Source organism: Acanthaster planci, linkage group LG07, assembly GCF_054643075.1.
Source record: "Acanthaster planci isolate LZ-2023a linkage group LG07, COTS_SCS, whole genome shotgun sequence".
Taxonomy (NCBI): Eukaryota; Metazoa; Echinodermata; class Asteroidea; order Valvatida; family Acanthasteridae; genus Acanthaster; species Acanthaster planci.
The window spans coordinates 20,189,130-20,209,145 of record NC_141783.1 but is presented as its reverse complement, the minus strand read 5'-3'; the positions used below and the strand labels follow the sequence as shown (position 1 = coordinate 20,209,145).

The 20,016-nt window shown below is 41.8% G+C and overlaps 1 protein-coding gene across 12 annotated transcripts in view; it reads right to left on the bottom strand.

The window, feature by feature from the left end:
- Positions 1-20,016, bottom strand: part of LOC110976179 (LLGL scribble cell polarity complex component 2-like) — an 89,984-nt gene that overhangs the window by 29,642 nt on the left and 40,326 nt on the right. For 9 of the 12 annotated variants that reach the window (XR_015426057.1, XM_022229245.2, XM_022229244.2 and 6 more), the window contains exons 6-10: positions 19,204-19,347; positions 7,059-7,158; positions 5,641-5,851; positions 3,051-3,092; positions 1,305-1,356 (exon numbers count right to left, since the gene is read on the bottom strand). Coding sequence is in view for 11 of the 12 variants with exons in the window: in XM_022229245.2 (XP_022084937.2) it covers positions 1,305-1,356; positions 3,051-3,092; positions 5,641-5,851; positions 7,059-7,158; positions 19,204-19,347 (549 nt within the window). In the remaining variant the exon portion in view is untranslated. The remainder of the gene's footprint in view (positions 1-1,304; positions 1,357-3,050; positions 3,093-5,640; positions 5,852-7,058; positions 7,159-19,203; positions 19,348-20,016) is intronic. The other 3 variants (XM_022229251.2, XM_022229252.2, XM_087139504.1) reach the window with 3 other exon arrangements.

Genomic DNA, 20,016 nt, shown 5'->3' with positions numbered 1-20,016 from the left:
GTAACTAAAAACTGAAAATAGGCTACTTTGAAAAGTAAATACAAAGTCAGTTAAAACAACTCTACCAGAAGCAACAATAAAAGAATTGTCAACCCTGAGAAACCATTATTTTGGAGTCTTTGCATAGTTAAATTGCAAACTGTCATCATTCTTTTATTGTTTCAGAACAACTCCACTTTGCCACTTCTGTCTGTATTAAGCCAAGTAAAAGCCAATTCTATCCGTGAAATAAATGACTACAAGGGAAATATATTTGACTCCGATATTTGGGCACGGGAATCCGTCACAGCTCTTTTACTCAGCAGAGAACAAGGAAACTAGGAACAGCAAATCTGACAGGAAATTCAATAAGCCAAAAAGGCAAGTGAAAGTTGATGTTCTCATTTCCTGTTGGGCCCCCACAGGCACTCCAAGCGGTTCCTACGAGCCATCCCTTGGGGGTAATTCACCCATTTCTGTCACCCAAAAATCTTCTCATTTGGCCAGTTCCCACGGCCAGGACACAATAATGGAATCAAGCTACTGTGCAGTAAGCAACTTTGATATTTATCCGAGGCACTTGTCTGCAACTTTTCCAGAACAAGTATTTAATTATTTTTCAAAGGCAAAACAGTTGCATCATGCTTGGCAAGCCATCAAATTTTGTTGCGCACTTACAAAAGACAGCTTCCGGGTACTGCACAGTTTTCACATTCAGTTTATTCGCACGTGTTTTTTCTCTTACATGTATGTCTAATTTTCCAGGAGTCTGGGTAGACAAATACCGTAGATACTTGAACAGGAAAAACAGCTGTAGAAATACGACACTATTTCCATGACACAACAGTACCCCCGTTTCAACACACCGTGGATTAACTTCATTAGGTGGAAATACACTGTTTAAGCCATTAACGAGCAGGTTGCTGGGGGAAGGAGGGGCAGAAATAGCGCCCGTACTCTCAAGCATCATAGGGAGAACTGCCAGACTAAATGTATGTGAACAGCATCTGCTCATTTCTCCCTTCAGCAGACATCTCAAGCAAACACTACAGGAAGCTCTCATATTCCCAAATTAGTTCCGTTTCAAAACAGATTGTACATTTGTCATTCCAACACGGACGGGGGGAAGGTTGAGAGATGCCGTGTTGTGACGCACTACACTTATTTGTACAAAGTCGGGAAAACCACAGACATAAACCCACAGACGGGCAGCTTCTACTCAAAACAACAGAAGGGTACCGTAGCCAAGACAGCACCTGACTGTCTTGGCTACGGCAAATTCTTCCCTTGATATAGGGAATTTACCGCCCACCGTGACCTCTTACCTCTTGGTGGTCAGGTACTTCAGCTTGTTGATGGCCTTGCAGGGGAATGGTCCTGAAATAAAAGAAACCCAACAATAACAGACCGGTATATACAAACCTTAAAAAGAACTGAAACCCCCCGCCCCCCAAAAAACACCTCCCTCAAACAGAGCAGGAGTAAATGACAAGGAACGCCTCTCCCAACTCAATGCAGTGAGAATGGAGAGGATTCTCTTAGCATTGTTTTCCATTTATGTTCACTTTGCGAATCGGGAGTTCTGAAAATTGCTTGACAAAATTCAATTTTGGAAAGCGACACACACATGCAATAAAGCATGAAACGTGCTTCAAAACCTGCAAATTGTATTTGGAAAAGTTCACAGTTGGCGCTGTCACTTTGAAATCTTGTCTGAGAGTTGAGATAAGATGCACGTGATGAAAAGTATTTATATCTTGCTCATTCATGATTTGTAATAGAAACAAGAAATTTTCAGAGTGGGAGGAGGCGGGATGGTTAGCAGGGGGGCCAAAGGATGCTGCTTTTCCAGCTGAACTTCATGTTAATACATGTACCACTTGGAGACAATTCCAACGAGGATCGTTATTTGTGTTAGCTTTAATTATATGCACACTAGCACAACATAGGGCCCATGCTGTCCTGTCAGTACCAATGAACCAACTGATCTGGATTCTAGCTGAACTGTAAAAGTTCTATCAAACCAAGTTTCTTTAGAGTCCTGTTCAAGACCGTGCAACGGACCTTTCCCATGAAATACGCAAATTAGACTGGCTACTACCACTGGTTGGCAAGCGCGGCCGTTAACACAGTCGGCAGTGTAGGTGAGCTGCTAGTAACCATAACCTGGAGCGTGGAAGGTCAATCAAAACCGCATTACTTCCTTTGCCCGATACTTGAGCGTGCTTTTTTCAAAACTAAGTGAAGTTTTCAGTGTTCTGAGGTCGGAAAGTAACAATTCCTTATCTTTAAGTTTGGCACTCATGTCAAACTATACTAGTACAGAAACGGCGATACTGGTGCCCCCAAAGAGATTTGTATTGTTATATCATAGATTTAAGCAACTTTGCCAACCAGTGGTGGTAATGCGCATGTCTTATTCGCATATTGCACGGGAAAGGACCATCACCATCCATGTTGCATGCATTTATACATGTAATCAGTGTCCACTTACATGTACATGTATACACCAACTACTTACGAGAACTTGCTACAGTATTTGGACTTTTTCAGTCTTAAATTGCTGTGCAAAAAGCAACCAATATGCCACATGCCGAATGTGGTGTACACTTAGTAGACCTTTGATTATTAAAAATAAAGGCCTAGTCTGCTCTGGCATTTGCGTGATGTTTGGAAGACTGGCTGGTTAACTACTGAACAAGGGATCTTTGCGGGTGAATGTAAGAGGACATTCATGTTGTGGTCGGTTAGTAAACAGGTTACTGTGCATTGCTGATGGGATTTTGGGGATGAGACGCGAATCTACAATGGCGCAGAAGATAACGCGAGCCAATTATAGAGGGGGAAAGCAAACATGGTGCTATAAGATGCATCGGGCATGTCAGTGCCAAAAACAAGAAGAAAAAAAAGGCTGTGCAAAATATTTGAAGATAACTTACTGCCGTATTGAAAAAAAAAAAGGAAAAAGTGCATGTGATCTGTGAGGTTTGCATGCCAAATTCCCACCCTAAAATTGCACATTTGAAGCTTCCGTTGCAGTTTGGATGGTTTTGGGCAGGTCCTAATCTTACCATTCATTTCTTCCCCGTCTATAATTGGTCTATTCTTGCTCCCTGAAGGACAGGACAGATGATGGGGGGGGGAGGGAGGTGGAAACAGAGAATATAAGAACATGGGAAAAGAAACAAACTTGTGAACAAAAATGGGGTGTCTCAGGAGATTCCATGTCATCATGGGGGGGTTGTGAAAAAAGTGAGGGGGTTAATCAACGCAGGACAAATTAATGTAAATAATACACACGACGACATGAAAGAGAAGGGTTTCAAACCACGTTAGAGTCCAAACTTTTCAATCATTGACAGATGGAATTGCTTTTGACAGCACTGAAACAGCATCATGACTGGCAATTTTAGTAATGTCAGACTTTATTAGACAGGAAAGGAAATAGGAAACTACCGATGTCAGGAATTTTTTTTCCTCCTTTTTGGCTTCCATTAGGTTCTGAATTTAATCTTCAGGCATGCACAGGTACTAGGTAGGTATCAAGTACATGTCCTCGGACATCAACAGTGACAATATTGCCTTTTGTAAACAACGAATGTTTTAGCAACAGTTCTGTCCTCTAAGTTGAGGAGTTTGCTACAGGTGCATGGAGTCTGTAGACTGTGCAAGTGTAGGGATAAAGGCAAGGAACTAGACATGCAACATCCGTACTACCTTGCATGCTTTAAAGAAAAAAAAAAGGAATGAGTTTGGACTTCTAGGTTTCAATGGATGTGGTACGTAAATTGATTCTTAGTTCTTAGCATGAAAAAAATCATCCAATTGAACTCTTTCCGTAACACTGTATCTAAAAACAGTAAATTCTGTTGATAACAGCAGACTTCATCATTTGTCCATTTGCACACACTTTCCTGGCATTGTGAAGCAAACTCTTTTGGCCACCAAAACTTCCAACACAGCAGAGAGCAACCACCCCTTTCCTCGGATAGTGGCCCCTCAACCCCAAAATGATATTGATTCACCCACTGACTCTTCCGTCCAAACCGCTACGGTCAGAAAACATGTTAGTATGGTACCATGCTTTCACCCCCCAGTGCATGTGTTCTTAACTAACTATGAGATGGGTATGCATTTTGGTAAGCTGTAACACTCTTGAGGTGCAAAAGGGCATACAAATGGCTTCTAGAGGAAAGTAATTCGCTCATTCAGTTACATGTACATGTACCATGACTTCTGTCCACATAAAATTGTCACAATGTACACTGTGGCTGCATCCGAATCTCTTGTCTCGAGCTAGGTCTAGGTCTTCACTCCATTGGAAATGCGTGGAGATGCGCAGACAACAGACCTAGCCGTAGCTCTGGAAGCCCATTTCGGACACGGCCTGTACATGTTTTTTGCCACCACCATATCACAGTTTGAACTCTGATCTCGGACACTTGTGATGTAAATTATTTTTGAATGCTCAGACTGTGAGGTTGCTAAAACCCTTATATAATCTGGCCTGCATTGCCTTGTATCAACTGTGGGAGAGATCTGAATGCACACGCATGTAATGCCACATTGGGGTACATGTCTACGAGGTATTTTATGGAAGAGGCCTAACCCATCAAGTACTCCACACATTTCCATCAATCAGGATTTGTGAGTTTATTCAGTAAACCCACTTCTTGTGACAAACATAGGGCACTGAACTTGAACAAACAGTTTAACTGAATTTCTGATTATTAAGTTCGGGGGCAGAACTACTGCGGTGTTGAACTCTGCCAAAATGTCTGTTTTCATGAAAAATCAGCAGCTTTCAGACAGAGATAACAAACACTGGTTTATAAACTCCACCAGGTACAATTTCAGAATGATGTTGGTTCCCCAGTTTTAGATTCAATTTTTCCCTATAAAGTTCAGTTCCATTGTTAATTACGCTTGATACCTTCAACACAATACCTTCCATGTCAGTACACTGTGGGTGTACAGGACTCCCTACAAAGGACTCGGGGAATTGAAAAAGTTGCTTGTGAAAAAGCCACTCGTGACCACTATGTAACGGGGTTGCACCATGCTGTGCTTTTACCGCTGATTTGAGCCCTCGAATGTCAGCCTGGCTGTATTGTGAAACGCTCCCACTGTAGGTCAACCTGAGCTTGGCTGAAGTGGCATGCACTACTGATTGCTCTTACTTCAGGGGATAAGTCTGACCACCGACTCACGGAAGCAGCCTGGAGTTGAAGTGCACCCTCAATGGCAACGGTGATCGGCGCTGCTGTCCAGACACAAGACTTTTCACAAGACCATTCACAGGACACAGGGAGAACCATGACAAAAGAATGCTTTTGTTGCATTTTATTTCAATAGTTGTAACTTGAATTCAGACTGGAGGTCGTGTTGATATTGTGATGATCTTGTGTGGGGGTCTGAAGGGGTGTCAACTACAACACTGAAGGAGAATACAGGCTGGTGAGAAGTTTTTCAAGTGGGCTTGCGTACACACCTTCAGCTCATTCAAACAGAAATTGGTCATGTGTGGTCAATGCATCCCCTGCCAACCCACATGCAAACCTGTGCATGCATGCTGTGATTTCCAACCAAAGGAACACTGTTGGAATGTAAATGCACGCCATCTCTTGTTCCTGCTTCTCCCACCCTAAGACTTCCACCTACCGTACGGGATGACAGGCTCCTTCTCGGGCTGTGAGGACTCCTGGGCATTCCAGACGCAGTAACTGCCGTCGTTGTGGGCGCTGGTGAAGCGCAGGCCATCGCGGTGCCAGCAGAGTGACTCCAGCTGCTGGTTGCTGACAAACGTCTGCTCAGCCGTCAACTCCTTAGGGTGCCAGACCACAATCAGGCCTCGGTTGTAGCCAATCAGGAGCTGGGGAAAGTCGCGAGACATTTTCATACGGGGACGAAGATCGTCAGTCAAGATATCAGTGAACACACAAAGATTACCTTTTCAATTATATTTTACCCTGAATGCTTAAGAGCTTTGTTGAGAGGCAAAATGCAAAATTAAATAGGCAGTAACCTGAGGTTTACCTCAACGTTTCATGATATTTAACTCATTCCTTTTTGGATACTGTAACCTCAAGTTAAAACCTTGATTTAGCCCTTGTTTTATTTTGCATTTTTACCTAGTCTAAAACGTTTTCATTGAATGCTTTCAAAACTCTGTCATCACTGCAGAAAGTCACTGTGCACACAAAAGCTTTTGGCTCGAGTCACACCTGTAGTTGCAACTAAGTCCATTACAGGTTTAGCTTTGAGTATTTGAGTATCACCAGTGGCAGAGTATGAACAATGAGGAACAATGACAGAGGAATGCCTGTCACACTTAATTTGAAAGCTTGTAGCTTGTGACTAGAGACTGGATGACTCAGGATTGACTTTTGAGGCACCTGTCTTGACAACAACACGCTGGTATCTGCCGACCAAACTTTCATTATTCTTTCCAACAATACTTCAAAGTTACCAGCTGCAGCAACTTAAAGAGCAACTCAAAGGAAAGCATGTTTTCTCTGATTTTATCTGTTCAAATAAACATGGAAGCATCCACATCAACCAAAGTGTCATTTGTCTTCAGAGCTCAAATATAACAAGCTAAAAAGGGCTTTTTTTCTGTCCATGCCAAGATGCGAATTCGGAATGTAGATTGTGTCATTCTGAGAAAACAGAGAAAACAAGGGGAACCCTTGCCCTGTGTTCGTAGTGGATAAACCCTTTGCATGCCAAGCAATGACTCCAAACAATGGTTACATGCGCTGTTTGATATGCACAAGGTTTATCCACTACGAACACAGGGGGAGGGTTCCCCTGATTTTCTGTTTTCTCAGAATGACGCAATCTACATTCAGAATTGGCGTCTTAGCATTAACAGAAATAAACCCTTTCTACATGTAGCTTGTTATAGTTGAGCTCTGAAGACAAATGACACTGCGTTCAATTTGAATGCTTCCACGTTTATTTGAACAGACAAAATCAGAAAAAAACATGTTTTCCTTTGAGTTGCTCTTTAAAATGCAAGAATTGAACAAACACATCAAAGACGAGGAATGGCATTCTTTCCCCATTCAGCCCCTCACCTTCTCATCATCAGTCGGGTGTTGGGCAATGGCCTCAACTGGGCCAGGGTTGACCTTGTAGTCGTCGGGAACGCTGAAGGAGGAGGAGGAATCACGTAACCTGGTTAGAGACGGGGTTAGAAACCAAGCGAGTAGTTGTTGGAAAAAATGTGAAGCGTGTGAGGAAGAACACACACACACAAACATACAACAAAAGGACGACAGAGATGAGGAAAGAAAGTTCACCGACAAGAGGGGGGGAGGGATTAGATCATGGTATGAGCAAGTGTGAGTTGTGTGGTTCATGAACATTTGCGGCCCTGACAACTGCACCAGCAATGTCAGGCCCCAAAATCGAAAGCACTTTCGCTAATACCATGATGTAACAAAAACAGCTGCTGACTGTTGCAGAGTGGTTCATGGCTGTTAGCACGCAGCTTGTGTTGTCCACCTTGAATGATATTGGTTCTTTAATTAACATGCATAAATCAGCCTGACCCAACCGTCAACATCTGTTCAGTGCTACCCACCATCTCCCCTTCCCCGAAGCACGGCCCAAAAGGGTACCATTTACAGCAACCATACTACCAGAGCGCACAGAATGGGTTAATGCTTTATATGTCATGGTAAGCTGATGTGTTAATTTGTTAATTGAAAAACTGTCAAAGTGAGGAGGGCCCGATGCTTCCAACCAAGCACAATCATTCTCAAAGGCAAGCCCTGGCAAAGCATGGAAACTAAAGGCTCTCGTCACACTTAACAGGTTTTCAACTTGAGAGGTTCATCCAACACCACATGTAAGCCTTTTGCGGTGCCGTTTTCTCTTGGAGCAAAGGAGACTAGTTTCCAGCACTAACGAAAGCTTTGCAGCTTAGCCTTGCTCTTTAGAATGTAGTTATTGGAATGCATTTTTAGGGGAAGTATGTTATCTTTTATTTGAAATGTAGGTTCTAGGGTTTCGAAACCAAATACCGTCACTTACATGTATACCAATTGCTCAATAAGAACAGTGTACGTGTATGTATGGACTAAGCATAGGAATGTTAGGGAGTGCTTTTGTTACTCGAGTATATTGCATGGAAAGATGCCTCAATGCACGCATGCACTGGTTTGCATGTACACATAGTGCCAAATACAAAAGAGCCAATTTCATTTGAATGTGCACAAAACCCACACAGCCTCTTTGCATTGAAGTATTGGCCCGGCCACTTTCTTTCTTGTTGATGAGTGCAACCGTTCACAGAAGCCTCGGCATCTTAGTTGCAGGTTTAGTGTTAACTATATCTTGACTATAGTTAACTATAACAACAGCGTTTTACTTTCAGTCACTCCTGCCTCTATCAGCCTAACAGGCTATTTCAAAATCAACTGGCTATTGCTAATAGTAGCACCTATCTACCTATGGGAAATGGCAGCATCCGTTGGCTAGTGGCTTAAGGCACACATAATATTGCTGGTCACAGCCTGATCATACACAAAGCAGCTGGTCTTGAAGTTGTAACACAGGGGACCAGACAAAGGGCTCAACCGCCTCAGTAGAAGTTTGCCCATACCAGCATCATTGTGTACTCAACACGTGCATGACTCCCCAAGGCGCATGACTCATGTGCCTGCTCAAGAGACTTGATGGCCAATGTTTTTACGATGTAAAGACCACATGCCATTGGGTGTCAAGTCCTTCACTCCTCTATAGCAACAGCAGAGAAATGGTTTACCCTTTGGATGAACCACGAGTGGAAAATGTCAATGTTCCTGCCACCCCCCCTATTGTTAATCATAAAAATTTCATGTTGGGGTTCTGAATTAGAGGGTTCAGCCTCAACACCTAACCCCCAGAGGATTTTCAGTGCATCTACTACGAATTCGGTGCAGTTGCCTTGGTAACCCGGCAATACTCATCACATTTTGTGATACTCCCCTGATGAGTATGCTGCATTAGGAATGAGATGGATTTCAATTGCAAGGGGTATGCTATGTTGTTTGCAAATTGCAGAAGCCAAAAATTTTAAGTTCAGACACCTGCTGAGTTAGTAATTCAGAAACACCAGGTGTAGTTCCAATGTCAGCTATAATGTGCATGTATGTACACGTACATGTAGATTCAAAGCATCTTGCTTTCTACACGTAGTATGCCGACAAATATCACATCAATTAATGAGGCAGCGCTGTTTTCTGGAGCAACCCTTCGCTCACCAAGGGCAATAGTTGGGAAGGGCTTAATTTTATTATTTGACTGAATTGTTCTGTGGACTTACAACAGGAACGCTCTGCCCATGCACTGTCCTGCAGGGCCATGAAGTGGGTTTACTTCCAAAAACTGTTGCTGATAAACTTGTCAATATACATGTAATGCAGTTCATCATCGATTTTCTTTTTGAGTGAAAAGATGCTCTTAGATAGACAAACAGGGCTCACAGGTGCCAAGCTGCTCTTTTATCATATCAAGTATCCCTGCATTATGGCAAGTGGTCAGGAGTGGGTTTTTGGCAAGTGCTCCATTACCAGCACCGTGTATGGTACTGTCATGCAGATGGGCTTAAAGTTCAAGACCTGTCAACAAGCTACCATTGCTTCAGTTGGTGTTCTGAGCGCTGTAAATTTAACTAATGACATATTAGGCATATTGATGTTTACATGGCATGCATTTGATTTGCTTATGATGATTATGACCATGCATGGTTGACAAAAGAAGGAATAAATTTCAAGGAATGGAGGAGAGGAATTCAATTGTAACTGCTGTGGACTTTGGCCGAGTCTAAAATTAAAATTCGATTAAAAAGACAAGACATTTTTCCCAGCATGTTTCAGTCTACTTTATAATTTCTCCAGCATGAAAGAAAATCACACCTGTGGCTATACAAGTTGAAAAGAGTGAAAAAGAACACCTAAGAGGAGGGTCTCTGACATGCATCTTGAATTGAATTGTTATATGTATTGGTTGAAATTGTGTTGTAAATAATGCTTGAAAAGAGAGACGCTTCACTGAATCAACAGGGAGGTGATTTACCATGATGGATTGCAATGTGCAAATGCACGTGAAATTCACAGCACATGCTCACACATGCCTGCACATTACCGAAGGCCCTGTCTGGGGCGTGACTCAAAGACTGCTCCATTACATCTCATGCGTAAAGTACCCCCTTGCTCATGTACCGACTCTCAGGTAACTGCTGCAGGGAACCGAGCACTGCACCGGGGACTTTAGGCCGGGCGGAATGACACCACCAGTACTATAAATGCCTATTACACGTACAATGACTCAAAGCCTGTTTGTGAATGTGACGACGGTCGGTTGGCAACACCCTCACACTTCAGTCGAGGGAATTGAGACACTGCTCATCGCCATGACAACCATGGCAGGTGGTCCTCTACGGGACATACTATATTTGTTTTTGTTGCTATGGGGACATTTTGTTAAATGGAATGTAAGGTTTATCCAAATTAATGTACATGTCTTTCAGAAAAACTAAATCAGCTACTAGATAATGAAAACCCCCAAAATTTATGAGATGAGTGCAAAAAACCCAAGGGGAACAAGCAATATGGAGATTTTCCTCTGAATTCGCATATCTGCTTACACCACAGAGCTATCTTATCAAAAGCCTTTTACACCAAGGCAGACACTGAAAGTCCTAAGGTTCATCTATTAATGAGTAATGAAGATACATGTATATCTACATGAAGCCTATCAGCAGAGAGAGTATTACAGTCTCAAGTCCATCCATCAGACAATGTGAATGATTGCCCACGATTCTGTTTCAGGGAAAAGAGCCATCAGCCCTCAGCTGAACATACATCATCATTTCAGTTCAGTGTGAGGACCATTACCCAATGTTGCAACTCCCCAAACAGACTATTTTTTTCCCATTGGAAAGAGCTCCACATAGGATGAATGAGAACATTACAGATCAAGCCAAACCACTACCCTCCAAAGCTTTTAGCTGCCTTCTCTCCACCTGAAATGCAATAAACATAAGAAAGTCTGGAGAGCAACAGCTACGAGACACGACAACGAAGCTGATGACCATCATGGGATAGCTCATCAGGTCCAAAACAGGTGGAAATGCATGAGAGATACACGGCACGCTTCAGACACACAGACTCGTCTGAGACGGCGCAATGGACACCCATTAAAAGGCCCCAACAAGAACCATTTCGGGCTGTCCCGCCTCAAATATTAATGAACGCAGTTGCAGACAAACATGGCCCAGAGCCTGCAGAGCCTTTATTTTTACCTGGCGCGAGGCCAGAACGCTGAGGAAGAAACAAGACAAACAGGGAATCGATGCTACAAGTATTTGCCAGTGGCGTTGATTTCACCTGTTTGTCATGCCAACAAAGACACGGCCTATCTAGCCCGCTGAGACAGAAACTCAATCTTGGATATCACTCAAGGAACAGAACTTGTCCTGTTTGTCTAAAACTTGAGATGCTGTGTATCCAGCCTTCATTTTGTAAAATTAAGCAAATTTAAGAGTCCCAGGAACACTTTTTCTTTATTTTTCTATGCAATTAGTTTCTTCTATTAACTTCATCAAAACAAGGAAACAAAACAAAAACAAAAACAAAAACAAAAACAAAACAAAACAAAACAAAACAAAAACAAAAACAAAAACAAAACAAAACAAAACAAAACAAAACAAAACAAAACAAAACAAAACAAAACAAAAACAAAACAAAACAAAACAAGAAAAACAGATGATGGTGAGTCTGTTTTACAAGTTGATGCAAATGTGACAACTCCAGATCCACCCCCTCCCAAAAAGGTCAGATTCTCGTGTGAAAAATAACTGCTCTCTTATTTAACCATCTGCTAAACCTCATCTGTTTTGAGACTGGATAGACTGCAATGCACTTAACTAATAAAACCTCACTGAGTTTAATTTCAGATTGCATGACAACGAATTATAAATATGCAAAATGAATATATTTAGACACAATACTAGATATGGAGACTAATCTGCTGATAATGAAAGTTTGACGAGCACACACAATACATGTACAAGCCTCTCTGCCTACAATTTGCAATATGAATGAGAGATGTCGTGAAAGAGAGTAAAATCTCCAGCCGGCACCAAGCACTTTGCCAGTCCTGTGAGCTCAGGGGGCTGTATGGCATCAAGTGTGGGCAATTTTGACCATATGGCAGTGTTTGCTAGAGTCGTACATATATCATGCAGTAATGGCACAGGCTGCTCGATGGAGAGACCGGTAAACAGCATCACAACATGGAACAGTTTCATGGTGTCAATTTTTCTTACAGAATTCTTTTAGATATCATCTGGAATCTCATGTGAATTTGGTAGAAATTTACTGCAAAGGGGTAACTAGGTTTAACAAACCATAACCAGTGTGTCTGTTTCACAATAAAGACATGTTTGCTGAACTTACAAAAAAAGTTTTGAAGTTAGATTTTATCCCTTTACATATGAATTTGGCAACGGGTATTTTTACAAAATTACATTCCACGAATCCACTTTCTATTTCAGGTAAAATAAATCAAATTGAAGGGGTTTCACTTTCAGTGTTAAAAAAAATTACTAACGACCCAGAAACTCCAAAGGCCTGAAAACAGAACTGACGAGACTGGACGAGTGCAAGGCTGATCAAAGTCCCTCTGGTAAACATCTCCACACATTCATCGGTCATAAACCGTTCAGAAAAACAGGAAGCCCCTGCAGAACTGCAAACACTACTATCCCCAGAAAGGGAGCCCTAAGGAAAACATATCCAGGACAGTTGAGGGTTCTGCCCAGTATAATAAATGTCAACATGTTTGTTAACTTGCAAGTTGAATATTTCCACTAGCTACATGTAATATGTACCCGGACTGTTACATGTACCTTGTGATACTTGTATCTTGATTGCAGTTCACTATATATACGCTGTTCCCATATGAAAGTAGAGACTTGAACAAGGACATGAACCCCAGACCTCTGAATTGCAGTTCCAGTGCTCCACTGAGTGCTGCAAAGTCTCTCCCGCCACCTTCTCTGTAAACTATCCAGGCCAGGGGCCTTAATATAGGAAAACCCATCCATGTGTCATAATGAGTTAGAGGCCACACTTCATAAAAATTTTAACCTTGTAACAAGGTATAAAAACTACATTGAACTGTAGTCAATTTTTCTCAATGAAAGTCACATTCTCTTGAAATCAAATTGATAAAAATACTTGCCACAGTTAACTGTCCACTGTGGCTATGACAAATCACAGTAAAACGGTTCACGGAGGCCAGTCAGGTCATAGTCCAAAGCCTGTAACTAAGGCACGAGAAAATATCTTGCTGAGATCAAGCATTTGTCCAACATTTTGAGTGATAAAGCCTAAAAGGCTTTTCCCCGAAACAGACATTTTTAAATTTTGCACTCAACCATTTTAATCCCCTGCCTCCTTCACATGACGCATAAAAGAAACCATAAACAATCATAGATATGCAGTACATGTACTGCATAAATGTTCACTGAAGCTCTGGACATACTGGGTACTTACAGGTTGAATTTTAACAAGCGTATGCCGCCTGTGGAGCCCTGCTGATGTGTAAAGGGGACTTTGGCGTGAGCTTACAATTATGACAAATTATTGTATGCTATCTCCCACTGCCCCAGGTTAAAATATTTCTTGGAGTGGTTTTCCTGCTCATATCATATTGCTTTCCTGGCTCTTGGACTCCTGGTACGGTCAAGAAAAAATTAATCATGTACTTTATGCCGGCGATTTTCAGTGCAGATCAGACGCATTAGGTTTCCACGTTTAAAAGGGTAATTGTGATCATATAAAAGCTTGGTAGAATCTAGTAACAGAGGAATCCTTGTTGAGAAGGATGTTGAACTCAAGGTTATTCATATTAACTATTATATGAGCGAGTCAGTTACAATAAATCTGTTACATAGGATTCTAATTTCAAGGACAGGACTGGCACCTCTGCTTTGACCCGTGCCATCACTTCACCTACTCAACTAACACCAGCAGAATATAATCAATAATTTTTTTCCCCTGATCAGCCACATGGTACATTCCATTCACAGCACTGCTGCCAAATCCCAGCCTTTGACACCTTTGTGGAATAGTAAAACCAACCTTGGTCTACTACAGGAAATTTCACACATTTGATTTCCACCCAGCAAATCCATGGACGGGGGGGACATAAAAAGCAACGAATCAGGTTTGGGGAAGGGAAACCTGCCAGGCCAGACTAGGCGTGTCTCATTCATTCCTCACAGTTCAACAGCTTGCAAAAGACCAATGATTAAACCAGAAACCAGTAAGGTGACGAGAGAATAGAGCTATTATCATCTGCTGCTAGCGGTGCGAGGTGCACGTGTCGTATAATTATAACAATTGTGGAAGGTCCAGTGAAGCTATGTTAGGTTTTTTTCACAGCATCATGTTCAATACTACTAGTATAAGCCTGTAGTGTCGGTTGAAACAGAAGGATTGAGAAAGGCCAAAGGTCTCTTTCACCTTGGAACATTTTATATGCTCTAACAGTTCGATACACATTTTATGCCAATACTGTCTCAAAGTTAGAGTTACCGTACCCTACCCTTTCAAATCCAGTCATAATTTTAAGCAATATAGTTTCAGAACGTTATATTTCAAAAAGGAAAAAACTGATGACTGACAAAAATGATAAAGAATTTTATGATTTTAAATTCTGGCATTGATACCAATGATTTCAATGACTTCAAAGCAGTTAAGGAGTTCCAAAGTTCATGGGTCTATAATTCTGGTGGTTCTGTTACTCTAACATTTAAATGATTTGAGGCTCCACACAATGGAGTCAGGATGTGATTACACCATGTACATGTAGTCATCTCAAAGATCTTCACTGGCCACCTACTAAATAATTTTCTCAATTTACGGCTGGAGAAACCCTTGGCCACCAGTGACACAACTCTAGCTCCTTGCTTCAAGATCTTGTTATCAAAAGCAAAGAGCATCCTCAGATGATGAATATCTAGTTCACAAACTAGTCCTCAGCAATTCAGTCCCGGCCCTTATTGGTCACCGGTCGGCCACTCTGGAGCAATCACATTACGGCCACTGAGGAGCAATCACATTAGGAGTCAATAAACGGCGCCACATTTCCCAGTCTCCCCCCCCACACAAACACGTTGTCCCTGTACCCGCACACCCATCTTCCCAATCACACTTATCATCGGGATGATGCAGTTGCTATGGTGTATGATGAGAGAGCCTTGAGACCTGGCAACCTGATATGGGGCACTGATTGAGCCAATGCACGAAAACGTTAAAGAATCACTGCACGTATGCACGGTAGCCTTGCACGTCATGCAGTTAGGATGGCTTTATGAATTAAGACATTTCAGAGGATACACTACATCATCCCCTCACTTCAGGCATGGCCATACCCACAATTAGTACTTGCAAAGGAAAGACATCAATAATAACGTATTCTGAAATAAGAAAAGCAAATTCAATGCCTTTTCCAGTCCTTTCCAAAATTAATAATAGGACATTTTGAGTGAGATTTTGAGTGGCAAGTTGTTTGGTATTATCAACAGGAAGACTGCCATAGCCACTCCTACAGACTGACAAGGATAGCTTGTAAATTAATCATTATTCCGTTATCACATCAAAAGTAGCCGATCAAAACTAAACCTTATACCATCTTGATTTCCTTGACATTTACATGACTATTTTCCGAAACAAATGGACTCCAGGACACCCTGTTTTTTCCCAATTTTGCATGACTCTTCCTTGACTTTCAAGGACAACTTTTTCCAGGATTTTTCACAGCTGTGGGAACCTTGAAATGCTGCCATCCCTCGATCATTCCAATACATCAACACGACATGTACCGGTACATGCACATGTAACGTACAATGCATAGGTTGCAGGTTACATGTATGATATCGCGGCACCCAACTACTGCTCTGCCTATCACAGATCACACTAAACTGATGTGCCGGATAGTGCATTTAACATTGTATAAAACCATGCTGAAATTTCCTCCACACCAATCTTCCTTAGCAACACTGCATCTACAAGCAGCACGCAGTTGACGCTACACAACATCATAAGCAACATGTAGTTGATACAATCCAATAGATCATCTACATGCACAAGTATCACCCAGCAAAAATTAAAGTGTCCTCTTTACCAGGTCAACATTTACGATGTTCTGACTTGAACCAATAATACTTTCTATGGATACCAAAATGTGCCGAGCCCCATAAATTTTTAATGCTTTCAGAGATTTACATGTGCATTAGATTTTAAGTTTCTGCAGTCACTGGTGGTCCCGCCATTCAAAGGCCCCCCCCTTCCATTTTACGAGTTGAGGCCTTCACAGAAATACTGGTATCATAGTAGAATTTTATCAAATAAAAATGATAACTACTTGATACCACTATTTGAATATTTGAAGTATTCAAAATGTTGATCCTAAATTAATTCCAAGAGCACAAATGCCAAAAACCTGGTACATGTACCAGATTCTAATACATATAACATAATTAGGAAAACTTCCGTTTGGGATGTCTCAACTTCTGGTGTTTTTCAGGGATGTTGAATTTTTTTTTTCTTTAAATTCTGGTTTGCTGTCACAGTCTACAAGAACTGTCGTTGAAGTAACTGCTACTTCTGAGTTTGACCAATATGTCCAAGCCCCATTAGTGTTCTGCACTCAAAGGCTTTCAAATGCCAGCTAATCAGGCATACGCAGCAAAACCTTAACCCCCCTTAGTTGTACACAGACTGAGGAAGAAATATTCAAATTTGAACGTGTTAGGCCTGACAACGAGCTTAGCGCTGACGGATTGCAGGGTGCCCGCTTACCCTTCCTAACGCCATTAGCCCAATCAGGCCTAAATGTCGCTGGGGAGTGATGTTTGGGCTGATAGTTGGGGAATAAAATAATAGCTGCTGACGTCAAACCCAGGGACGCAGTGTTGGCTTTAGGGGGTCACGCTGGGGAAGTTTTAAAACGCCTCCGCAAATAATAACACTTCCCTTAACGGAGGGCTTAGCGAGCTTAAAATGCAAACGACTGCCCATAGGAACCATGCTACATATGGGTTTTTTAATTTCGAGAGTCTGGGTACTAGACCATCATAATATCCCTTGGTAAGTGTTTGGATTACATCATCGTTTGTGCTACAAAATGGCAACGGTGATCAAGTCCTTTGGTACATTAACAGCAAGGTCGATACATGTACAATAGATACTGATACATGTCTTTCTTTGAAGGTTTTCACCGTTACTAACCTCCACAGACTTTGCAAACAATAATATTTCTCACACTGAGTAGGCTGAATTGCAACTAGCCCACACGAGTGCAATGTGCCTACACAGACGCTCTTTTCCCCCATTTTTTTTGCTCAGGGAAGTCTCTTTGTGTTTCAAAAATATTTTTAGGCAACTTTGCTTTCATGAAAGGCATTTCAGAATAGTTTTCCTGTTGTCCCTGTTTTCTGCTCTGCACATGATTGGAAAAAAAAGGAGTGACATTTGGGAAGAATTTCTACGCAGTCAGACATGTACACAGGTGGTTGGAACATAAATTGTCAAATTTTAAACCGACTGTTCTCCATCATATTAGCCTTGACATGAAAAGAGAGTGGTACACAAGGCCAACGAGGCACAGTTGGCCTGTCTGGCTCCCATTTTACACCTTAGCACTTTAGCATTGCCCCTCATGGGGGGAGGGGAAAGGGATAATGTCACAACCACCAGCCATGGCATTGGGTGTGACAATGGAATGCTGGAGGGGGGTTTCCATTGTGTGTGTGTGAATTACAAGCCTCCAAAGAGCTCCGTAAATAAACTCCCGCTGAAACGGACCAGGGCAGAGCTTTCGCTTTCAACACCCAGACTTGGTTCTCTCAGGGTAGCAGTGCCAGGCTGGTTTTTTTTTTTTTTTTTTCTGAAGGTGGTCTGGGGTAAAAAAGGAAAACCCTCTGTTTGCGTCATGCATACCACCTTTCAAAAATGGCTTCGTGGAAGATCAGAGAAAAGCGAACCATTCTGTGTATTAGGTTTCTTTAAACAGTCAAGTTGGTAGAGCAATCTTGAAATGCATGAACACATCAGGGTTTGATTTTAAACTGTATGCAAGAAGCAAACCAGGATGTACAACTGGCTAACAAAATTCAAGCCTTTTAACAGTAGTTGGAGTTTACACAACAGATTCTTCGCATATGGGCATTACAAATGTTGGCGCTGGGACCACGGGGTATGTCAGAAAAAAAAGAGAAGCGAAGAAAGTTGTTACGGAAAAAACAGCTCCATGTAGTTAGCAACTAAAGTCGGAAAGTTTAGAAATCAGAAAGCTCAGTCCACTGTATGGCTGATGTTCTGAAGATATTGATTGTTATAAAGGATTAACGTCGCCTTCCACCATACAGTGAAGCTGTCAGTTTGCAGTAAGCTGCAGCTTCAGTTTAAATAAGTCTTAAGTTTTGTGGCAGTTGTAACTGGATGAGGTGGACATGTTGTCGGCTTCAATGCTATGGCGGCAGCAGGACAGATATAGTGCTAGCTCTACGATTTCATGGTTTGGATGATTTGGATGTCTCCTTCAAGACAAGGATTCGAGGAGGAGCTGTTTAGCCAAGCCAGCAGTACATGCATTGCTTTAATCTTAGTCTAAGACCAGGCAGTATGTAAACATCTAGAATCTCCAGAAAGAAAAAGTCTGTGTAGAAACCTCTCCCTTCTAACCCTTCCTTTCCATTCCAAACATGTGGCCTCCTGTGCGTCACACACTTTCTAGACAGCCAACGATATCACGGGTTTGAGACCTGAAGGTGTGTGGGCACCACCTGGGATATCTCCCAGATGTTGAACTAAAAAGGTTTGGAATGAGGTGATTTAACCAAACGAAAAAGTGCTCATGTGCTGTTTATGTGTGTGGAGGTCGGTGCACTGTGGTTTTTGAATTGTGACAAAGTGCAGGCAGCGTTTAAGAGATTTTGATCAGAGATTTTGTCGGACCAACACAAAGAAATGAAATCACATTTTCCAAGTCCCCAGGAACAATTTGTAAGATTCTGATCAGCTGAACATGTCCTCTGTAACAAATGAGTTCACTGCGACTTTGGAAAAGCTCTGCTGATGGGCCTTCAAGATGGTTTCCCCTTTTCAACGTCAAACTGTCGGCTGGACGACAGTGCAAAGGAGCAAACCTGGAAAGACTTACTTCTGCATGACAACATCCTGGTAGATGATGAGCTCATCCATGTCAAACGTGGCCACATTCAGCAGATAGATGTTACCTCCCTCCGTGCCCATGTACAGGGTCTTGCAGTCGGCGGACAGGCAGCAGACTGAGATCTTCTTGAGTCTGTAGATGTTAAAGAGGAAAGGAGGGTGGGAAAACGGTAGGGAAGCAGACAGAGGAAGTGGAATTTTTAAAAAAAGTGAATAAAAAATAAACTACAGGAAAGAAAAATGTTTTCCTTGTTTTACTGGAATACTGAACAGGATCTTGCATGTTTCTCAAGCAAAGTAAGAAAATTGCAATGCAAAATTGTTAAATTCAGTAGCTTTGGAATATGTATGGAGCTCGTAATCACTTTTTTTAGCGCACTGATTAAGGAGTATCAAGAACATAATATCATCATCCAGATGTGTATAAACTTTAAAGCAGTATACATGTATTTCAGGTTACTTTCCAAATTGCAATGGCACGGTGTACAAGAAGCGAGCAATTTGAATTACACAGATGTTACCAACAAATTCGTCGGAATGAGAATTAAACCAATTCTCTCGGTTAAAAACAAGGTAACACGAAGTATGTAAGCTTTCAACGCTATGTCTTTGTCAAACTGATGGTGTTACTGATTGAGGTTTGTACGCTATCCCTCCCAGGAGAGTGTCCTGATGATTTGTAGGTTAAAACCCCATAAAAATTAAATATCTAGCAGCATTTACATGTAACCTCCAATTTCCCTACAGAAATTTCACAAATCTGCTTATTTTTTAATACAGAGTTTAAAAAAAGATTACTTAA